The 9,660-nt window shown below is 47.3% G+C and overlaps 1 protein-coding gene across 1 annotated transcript; it reads left to right on the forward strand.

Moving 5' to 3' along the window:
- Window positions 1–1,160: 1,160 nt before the first annotated feature.
- NEFL (neurofilament light chain) lies at window positions 1,161–5,862 on the forward strand. The gene is made up of 4 exons (XM_009940869.2): window positions 1,161–2,267; window positions 2,806–2,930; window positions 3,881–4,200; window positions 5,283–5,862. Exons 1-4 carry the CDS (start codon window positions 1,212–1,214, stop codon window positions 5,459–5,461), a joined length of 1,680 nt encoding a protein of 559 aa, XP_009939171.2. The 5' UTR covers window positions 1,161–1,211; the 3' UTR covers window positions 5,462–5,862.
- The last annotated feature ends 3,798 nt before the right edge of the window (window positions 5,863–9,660 follow it).

The following is a 9,660-nucleotide window of genomic DNA, read 5'->3' on the forward strand; positions in this document are numbered from 1 at the left end:
TTTGTTTGAGATCACTAGGAGTTAGTAGGCAACATGATTAAATCAACCCTGCTCTGCCTTTAGTAGATGACTGGTATTAAGCAAACACATCTTTGTGCCAGAAATACTTAAGTACCACTGCAATCAGTGACAGGCATACAGATTAATTTATGCATATTACTAACTCTTTCCTCTTTCTTTAGGAAGCAATGAAACATTTTTGAGGTATCTCTTAATAAACAGACCTTAACCCGAGTGTACATTTATTCCTTCCTCAAGAAAACTTGGATGGGCTTGTTTTGTAAAGTATTTGGCCTTCTGACCCATAGAGACAAATTATCATTGCCTTTTTGAGCATCCAGTGAAGTCTGTGCTCAATATATTCCTAGCTTACTTCTGATAAATCTCTACTAAACAAACACTGTTTTGTTTTAATCAACCCGTGGCTAATAATCCAGGTCAGAGGTAGCTGCAACGCAGCTGTCCAGTTTTAGCCTCTGTCTTCACCAGATTAGGCAAGGATTAAATACTCAGTTCCTATGGTCCAAGTCTCAGACCGACTTGCCTCTAGAGGATCTCAAAAGAGCAGAGGAAGCACAGCTATGTAACTAAATATTAATGTATTCCGCTAAGACTGCAAACCACACGCTGTATTTGTTTCTTCATTCATGTAATTACCTGGTTATTAGGAACCACTTGTAACAAAGGACCTGGCGAGGCCAACGGGAGCTTGGAGAGCCTTGAGGAGCACACACACCTCGCAAAAACTGCAAATTGAAGGAAATCCCCCCCGCGGTCTCCCAGCGCGCACTCGTGGGGGTTCTGAGGTGGGGCCAGGGCTGCGCGCACCCCCGCCTCAGCGGGGCACTGGGCCTCCCCGAGACCCCAGCCACAACGCGGGGTTCGCAACAACCTCCGCGGGGTTTCTGTCAGGGCGGCTCGAGCTGAAGCGGGGGTCGAGGCGCGGGGGGTATCCTGAGGGGTGCGGCAGGGAGGCCTGCAGCGAGGCGGGCGCGGAGCAGCCCTGAGGCGACCGCGCCGTGAAATAAGGCGGGACCGACGAGAGGCCGCAGCACCGTCGGGCGCGCGCCGTACCTCAGCGCGGCGGCGCCCCGCCCCGCCCCGGCCCCGCCCCGCCCGGCGGCTGCGCCTGCCCGCCCTCCCCGCCGATAAATAGCGGCGGCCGCGCAGCGCCGTTCCGCAGAGCAGCCGCTAGACCCCTCGTTGCAGCCATGAGCTCGTACGGCTACGACCCGTTCTTCCCCTCCTACAAGCGGCGGTACGCCGAGAGCCCCCGGCTCCATGTCTCGGCGATGCGCAGCAGCGGCGGCGGCTACAGCTCGGCGCGCTCGGCGTACTCCAGCCTGTCGGCGCCCGTCTCCTCGGTGTCGGTGCGGCGCAGCTACGCCGCATCCAGCGCCTCGGGCTCCCTCCTGCACTCGGTGGACAGCCTGGACCTGAGCCAGGTCGCGGCCATCAGCAACGACCTGAAGTCGATCCGCAGCCAGGAGCGGGCGCAGCTGCAGGACCTGAACGACCGCTTCGCCTGCTTCATCGAGCGCGTGCACGAGCTGGAGCAGCAGAACAAGGTGCTGGAGGCCGAGCTGCTGGTGCTGCGGCAGAAGCACGCCGAGCCCTCCCGCTTCCGCGCCCTCTACGAGCAGGAGATCCGCGAGCTGCGCCTGGCTGCCGAGGAGGCGACGAGCGAGAAGCAGGCGCTGCAGGGCGAGCGGGAGAGCCTGGAGGAGACGCTGCGCGGGCTGCAGGCGCGCTACGAGGAGGAGGTGCTGAGCCGGGAGGACGCGGAGGCGCGGCTGCTGGAGGTGCGGAAGGGCGCGGACGAGGCGGCGCTGGCGCGGGCCGAGCTGGAGAAGCGGGTGGACAGCCTGCTCGACGAGCTGGCCTTCCTCAAGAAGGTGCACGAGGAGGAGCTGGCCGAGCTGCAGGCGCAGATCCAGTACGCGCACCTCTCCGTGGAGATGGACGTGTCGGCCAAGCCCGACCTCTCCGCCGCCCTGCGCGACATCCGCGCCCAGTACGAGAAGCTGGCGGCTCGCAACATGCAGAACGCCGAGGAGTGGTTCCGCAGCCGCTTCACCGTGCTCAGCGAGAGCGCGGCCAAGAACACCGACGCCGTCCGCGCTGCCAAGGACGAGGTCTCCGAGAGCCGCCGCCTGCTCAAGGCCAAGACACTGGAGATCGAGGCCACCCGCGGCATGAACGAGGCGCTGGAGAAGCAGCTGCAGGAGCTGGAAGAGAAGCAGAGCGCAGACATCTCTGCCCTGCAGGTGAGGGGGCCGGGGGGGGCACCCCACCCTTGGGGGGGGGGGGATTGCTTCCAGCTCAGGTGCCAGTTCTGCGGCCGTGCCACGTAGCTAAAGTATCATAAAATCACAATGCAAGATGCCACAGAGCTGTAATGCGTAGGGTACCATTTACCTATAGTCTGATAAAGCCTGAACTGTGTCAGAAAAAAAACAGCCTTAAGCTAAAGTTAGGCAAAGCATGTAGAGCCGAAACCACAATGAAGCGATACGTGAGTTTCACGTGTGCTTTAGTCCTTGGATGGCAGAAAAATAGGCTCCTGACATTAAGCAGGGATGGAAAAATAGGGTGTAGATATAGGGGTGGGGAAACCCTGCAGGGAAGGTGGAATTTGGTAAATGGTGCCTTTATGGCCAAGGGCGGAGTTGGAGCCGTTAGCTTCCTCTGTCTGCTTAGAGCAAGATTTAAGTTAATAGGATTGGAGAAATTCCTTGCAAGGCGTTACTGCTAGACATGGGAGAATTAAGAATTTTACGCTGTCAATGTTGTTACTTCCAACAGGATACAATCAACAAATTGGAGAACGAGCTGAGAACCACGAAGAGTGAAATGGCTCGGTACTTGAAGGAATATCAAGATCTGCTCAATGTGAAAATGGCCCTGGACATCGAAATTGCAGCATATAGGTATGAGGGGGGGAAAGTGTTAGTAAGTCAGGACTCGGATCAGGTTCCCATTCTCTCTTCAAGAGAGCTCATTTCCTTTATCATTCCTCCAGCAGAAACTTTCATAGATAGATGTCAGAGTTTAATCAGGTCTTCTCCGTTGTCTTGCTATTGGAAGAAGCAGTCAGTGCTTTTGAGGTAAAATATTGGCTTAAAGCAAAATCTTCAATATAGCAAACCTGAGTGAGTATAAGAGTATGTAAGTTGTATATGCATACAGAGCTCTTAGCTCGGCGATACATGATCTCAGTTCTCCATCTTTACAGATAAAAATACCTGTTATGTGCATACAGTGAAGAGATTTTGATTCAGTGGATCTTCTTAATGGAGATGGCTGTATTCTCAAAATTGGAATCCCTTACATGTTTTTAAAAAAAGGCTTTTGTTTCGGACTCCCAGAAGCAATCCCCTGCAAAGCAAATATTTTACAGCAGAATTGCTGCTAAGTAGCTGTCTAATGTTTTGTCCCAGATCCTATTAGAAATTTCAAATGCCAAAACAGAGTTTCTATGAATGCCGCAAGGGGGGATGTTGAGAAGGTGGCTGTAAGCCTTGTCTAATAGCTAAACACAACATCGTTACATCTGCATTGTTCTCTGCACCCCTGCAGGCTACCAAAAATACACCTTTAATTTCACCTGCTATAGGAACCTAATCCTGTAGGTTTTCTCCCCATTGTTTCTTCTAAAAAAGAAAAGTATTAATTTACCAGTAGTGCACACTTCTGAAACTTTCAAATTATTCCAGGAAGATAGGGTAGCATTGCCACAGTTACTCATTATGGGCTGGTTTTTGCACTCCTAAGTATACATTCTAGGGTTTTTGCTGCTCAGAGCCTAATGGTGTCTCAGTCCGTAGCTGAATCTGCTGCAGCATAACTAAGTAATTTGTATTTGCTTTTTTTCTACTAGGAAGCTACTGGAAGGTGAAGAGACCCGACTCAGTTTCACCAGTGTTGGAAGCATTACCAGTGGCTACACCCAGACTGCCCCAACTTTTGGCAGGTCTGCCTACAGTGGTCTCCAATCCAGCTCCTACTTGATGACAACCCGTTCCTTCCCCACATACTACTCCAGTCATGTCCAGGAAGAGCAGATTGAAATAGAGGAGACAATTGAGGCTGCTAAAGTGGCAGAAGCCAAGGCAGCCCCTGCAGAGGAAGGTGAGGAGGAAGAGAAAGAGGAGGGTGAGGAAGAAGCGGGAGGTGAAGAGGCTGAAGAAGAGGAGGAAGGTACTTGCAGTTAATTTCAAATCCCTTTTTCATGCTTCACCCTGCTCACATGGGGTACAACCCAGAAATCCTGATGACCAAATCTAGTGATTAGACCCCTCTCATTGTCTGCTCACGTGAACAAAGAATTGTGGAATTAAGCACACAGCATTTAAGCAGGAAAGGCTGAATATTGAATGGAAGAGAAGGTAAACATTCAAGATCAGGCAGATTATAGGATTGATTATACTCGCTTGGAAATCACTAGGTGTTTTTCCATTCAAATGTTCAAAACAGGGGATGATAATACTTAAACAGCGTGTAATGTTGTATTCCTATGGCAGCAAACAGTGCTTGGCTGTTACAGGCATACTCAAAAAGGAGGATCAAGGACATCCTGAGCTAAATACTAATTCCCAGAGAGTAGCCTGTGATAATAGGAACATCAGCTGATGTCTGTGGATAGAGCTGTTGGGTTCAGTGGACAGCAATATCTGTTGCCTTAGCTCTAGGTAGTTTTCTTGTTCTGCCAAAGTATAGGCTGCTTCCTTGCTGCCCCATAATTTATTTATCAAACCTGCATATTAAAGAAAATGTAAAAGGAGTGTTATCCAGACTTGCTTTTTGCAACTTCAGTCGCATAGCTCTGAAGGATTTAACCTAAACTTATCTAAAATGCATTTGTTACTATTCAGCTATTCTAGGAGGTTATTAGTGTAAAGATTAATTGTAATGAAATGATAGCTGAAGAGCCAATTGGAGAGCAAGGGCAAGATTCCTTTTTGAACTCAAGTCTTTGGATAAGGCTTAAAGCAATAGGTCCACAGTCAATTAATACTTTTTAAGGCCATGAGTTTGAAAACCTATAAATTGTCTCACTCCTGATATCTAGGATAAGTTGGTTGTATAGTTTTGTGGTTCTGCCTCGCAAATCCTAGGTACATGTCCCTGTTTTCAGACAAAATCAGTTGCCAGCCCCATGGTGTTTAGCTGGCTGCCATGCAGATGTGCGAGGCTGAAGGGTGCAGGTGTATGCTGGCTCCCATTAAATTGGCTTTAGGAACAGTACATAGATGTGAAATACCTCTTTTTGTCTTTCCAAGGTGCTAAGGAAGAATCTGAAGAAGCCAAAGAGGGTGAGGAAGAGGAAGGAGAAGGGGAAGAAACAGCAGCTGAAGAAGGGGAGGAGTCTCAGGAAACTGCTGAGGAAACTGGTGAGGAGGAAAAGGAAGAGAAAGAAGCAGCAGGAAAGGAAGAGAGTGAAGTGAAGAAGAAGGCTTGATTTTTAGGCAGTCTAGCTTTCTCGTCAGGTCTACAGAATAAACGATGATTGACTGATCTAAAATTGCAGTCTCACATATTTAATTCAGTGACCACTGAGGTTTAAAGTTAATGATCTATGATGTTTCTCTCTGTGCAGAGTATCAGTATGCTTGCAGAGCACCCACTGGCTTGCTCCCTGAATGCCGCATGGTCTACACGTATGAATTCAGGGGTTATGTCTTTCTTGGGTGATTCAGAACCTTAAAATTTAAAATGGGGAAAAAAAATAAGTCATGGGAATGAAAGTTGTCTTTCACTTGCATTTAAAATAATTGTGGAAACCTTGGGTGGGTAAAATAATGGAGGCTTCAATAAGTATGTGCAATAAAGCTAGTCAATAAAGTTACAGACATGCTTACACAGATTCCTTGTATGTGTCATGTGTCACTAGTGCACTTAAAAGGTTGATGAAGTGGTGTATCACACACATCATATGTGTCATGGGGTATGGGATACTGGTTTCTGTCTAGCTGATACGTTTGGGGGACTAATAGGTGGATGAAATTCTTCCTGGGGCTGTAAAATTTCACGTGGAGAGATGACAATAGTAAATACACACTGGTGTCTGCGCTGTTAGCTTTGTGATGGGTCTCACCACACTGTCGTATGTGCACAAGGATGAGTTCCCTTTGGGGAAAAAACGGAGAAATTTTAACAAACCAATACAGATGTTAAACATTGGTAGGAAGCTGTTCGGTGTCAGATCAGTGATGAAAGTGAAGAATGACTGGATGTAGCTGAGAGTTGGAGCAATGTCTGTATGCTTAAAGAAAAGGTGAGGTGTTGGAGGGAAGGACAATGTTGGGGGGGTTCTCTCTGCTGCTGGAAAGAGCTGCCTTTCCAGCCTGCTATCTAAAGTCAATCCACTATGGACTGAAGAGGCTCATTTTCTTCTGAGAATTTGTCAGGGCCTTTTAAAGTTTTGAGTGTGAGCTAAAAAAAGCTCTGATGTGTGATCAGGCACAAAACAGGAATGGTTTAAGTGGCAGCAAAGCCTAGCAATTTTTGAATGCAATGTCTTGGGGTCTGAGCCTATTTACTTTCTATTAGCCAGAGTTAACACATAAAATTAAACATTGTGCTAAGGGCAAGTACTAAACTAATGCTGCAAATTAAACCATTTAAAATAAACTAAACTCCTGGAAACCCATGGTAAAACAGGCATTACATGGCTGCACTAAAGCTTTTCACAGTCACCTTTACCAAGGTGGATTTTTGTATAGGATTTTGGGGTAACTTTTAATTTTGTACACTGGCTGCACAGTGTTGGTTGATTTGCATTGGTTTTCCTCGCTGGCTACGCTCAGAGAGAAAGGAGGTGTCTTTTTATAGAAATTTGAGGGGTGTTCCAAAAGCACCTCCCTTTTCAGTGTTAAAAGATGGTGATGGAAGAGGTAAGCATTTAAAATGATTCTTTTCTTCCACGTTCCCAGGAAAAACAGGAGGAGAAAGAAAAAGCAGCTTTGGTAAAACCGTTCATGAAACTGAGCTTGTATACATACGTATTCCAGTAGCTCCTGTCCAGGGAGTTCTAGTATCATTTCCAAATGCTTGTTTTTTCCATGCCATGTGGCTTTTGACACTTTTGAGGCCCAGCAGACAAAGAGTAAATGAATTTTTACTTTCTTAAACAATGTATCTTTGAAGTCTTTTGTTTCACATTTCCCTTCTGCTTTTAATGGAGATTTTTCTACATGTGTTTGTGCAGACTCATTCTTACAAAGCAGATTTTATTTTCCATCTCCAGGAAAGCAGTGGGGGGCACTTGCAGCACCGTGGGCCAGAGACTCGACCGTGCTGTTTGCTCAGCGCTTTTAAAATTTTTGGGTGGAATTGCAGGAGAGCTGCTGCGTTCGGTATGTGATACCGTTAGTTCAAACAGCAGAATATTGAGTCTAAGGGAAGGGACTTGGGAACTCACTGAAGTGCGCTATCAGAAAATGCTTGGGATGGCACTTCACTGGGGAGAAAGGTTCTGCTCCTACAGAGCAAAAAACATGTTATGCACCAGGTCAGAACTCGTCACAGCCATTGAAGCCAAACCACTGCTAAATAGAATGGCATAGATTAAAGCCACTGCCCCATCCTGCCTTTCTCCAAGTGCTCTGAGCTGCTTTTAACTTTTCAATACCCGATTTTGCTTCCCCTTTCATGTCTTTTTTTTGCATACAAACTCCTTCTTCGTTCAGTCCTTTGTATGCTTTTCACTTCTGGGAAGCAATACAGCTTGCAGGTCTCCGAAGTGTTGCAGCCAGGCTGCCAGGGATGTTCTCAAACCCGCACATTTAGAGATATACCAGCAAACGCATTTCTCCTTGCAGTGTATCTCAGTCCCATCCGTGCTCCTTATGTTATTTTTAATGTATTGCAGCTAGAGGAGAGATTTTGCGACTCTGCAGGAAACGTGTGAGTCACAGCCATGGCAATGCGCTGCAGAGTGACAAGCTGCAGTCACCGTCCAGCCTGGTTTGTCCCCCCCAGTCCTGCCTTGCTGCTAAGGTAAAATGGTGGGAGGGAGGATGGAAGCGTGCGTTCGCGTGCCGAGGTGCCCTCAGGGTTGTGGGGATTCTGCTGGCAACCCTTGGTTTACCTTTGAAAATCCAAGAGCTCGCTTTGACGCAATGCAGTAAAAGCAGGCAGAGGGAGACGTGGTAGAAACTTTAACCCAAGTTGCAGCTGCAAGCGAAGCTGCGAGTCGGTCCCTGAGTTTTCTCTTGCTGTTTGGGCACATGGGGTCTGGGTCAGGCCGAGATCTCATCACAGCGAAGACAAATACAAGGAGGTCCTGAATGCTTTTCCTGAGATACACATACACACACTCTCGCCTTCCACTCGGCAAGAGGAGAAGTTGTACGGATACCATATCCAGATTCTAGGAATTTACCTTCCAGTAACTAAATAATTGACAATTCATCATTTACTGCCTGCCTAGATCAGTTATGGGTAGTTTAATCTAGAACAGATAAGGAAGAAAGCCCACATGCGAATGGGAAAAGCACAAACCCTGATGCCTGGAGAAAATTCTAGTGCCTGACTCAGCTCCCTGGCAAATGCAACCTATTTGTGTTTTGTAACGCTTCCCAGTTTGTTTCCACCTGGAATTTAGTTCTGGGGTGCTGAAAATCTCTTAATCATAGCTCTTCCACAAGCTGGTATGGTGTATCAAAGCTGGCATGGCTATCAAGACGCCCTCCAGCTCCTGAAGTCACAGACGTCTTAATAGCCCGCCTTAAAAAAGACGCATAAATCTTCATAGTAATTCCTTTAATTATTGTTTTTCTCTTCATGGAGTCTTTCGTATTGATCAATGAACTTCTGAGGCTGAAAGTAATTAATCCTTTCACTGGTTGTGCACAGTCTGAGGAAGTAATTGGTGCAGAACAGGGAGATAACACTATTTATGCATCTCTGCCCTGGAATTATGCTATCTTTTGAAACTGTTTGATTGCAGATGTCAGTAGACAAAACCTCTTGGCAACATTAAACATTAATTGGTTCTTATGGTTTTATAAATATTTAGAAATGTGTTAACCAGTTGCTTATTTCTCTTAGGACTTGATGGAAACATTTGCAGTGGGGAAACAGACTAAACTCACCAATTTATTTTGTGTGTTAGAGCAGAGAAAAAAAATGCAGCTGTGGGTAATAAGTAAAGGCTGCAATATGTATTGGGTGGAAAAGGGGGGGAAATGAGGGTGTGTTGAAACTCACCGTGCCAGGCGCTTGCCTCCCTTGCAGACTTCTCAAAACCATCCAGGAAAGTTGATCTACGCTGGGCAGAAGTGTTGATACAGCCCCCTGGTACAAGAAACTGCAGTCCTGGTGGGACTGCCAACGTGCAAGCCGAAACAAAACAACACAAATAATAGTCTCTAGGTCCTTGTACCTGTATCCCACCAGAACTGAAAAGAAAGCAGAACATGAAAAATAGCAAGCCAGTCCCACCCTCACCTGTGTAAGCCCACATTGACAGTGTTCTCGAGTGTCCCACTGCCATCAACATTTAACTCACTGTACAAGGGCTTGGTGCCGAGGATGCCTGACTTGCTGTGCGGAGTTGTGGTAGCCCACCGGCTTTGCAGTTTGTGACATTTTGGCAGACTCTAGAACTTCTCTGGAAGCACATAAGCAGAACATTTTGTGTTAAATACTGCTCTC

The sequence above is a fragment of the Opisthocomus hoazin genome, chromosome 28, assembly GCF_030867145.1.
Source record: "Opisthocomus hoazin isolate bOpiHoa1 chromosome 28, bOpiHoa1.hap1, whole genome shotgun sequence".
Taxonomy (NCBI): domain Eukaryota; kingdom Metazoa; phylum Chordata; class Aves; order Opisthocomiformes; family Opisthocomidae; genus Opisthocomus; species Opisthocomus hoazin.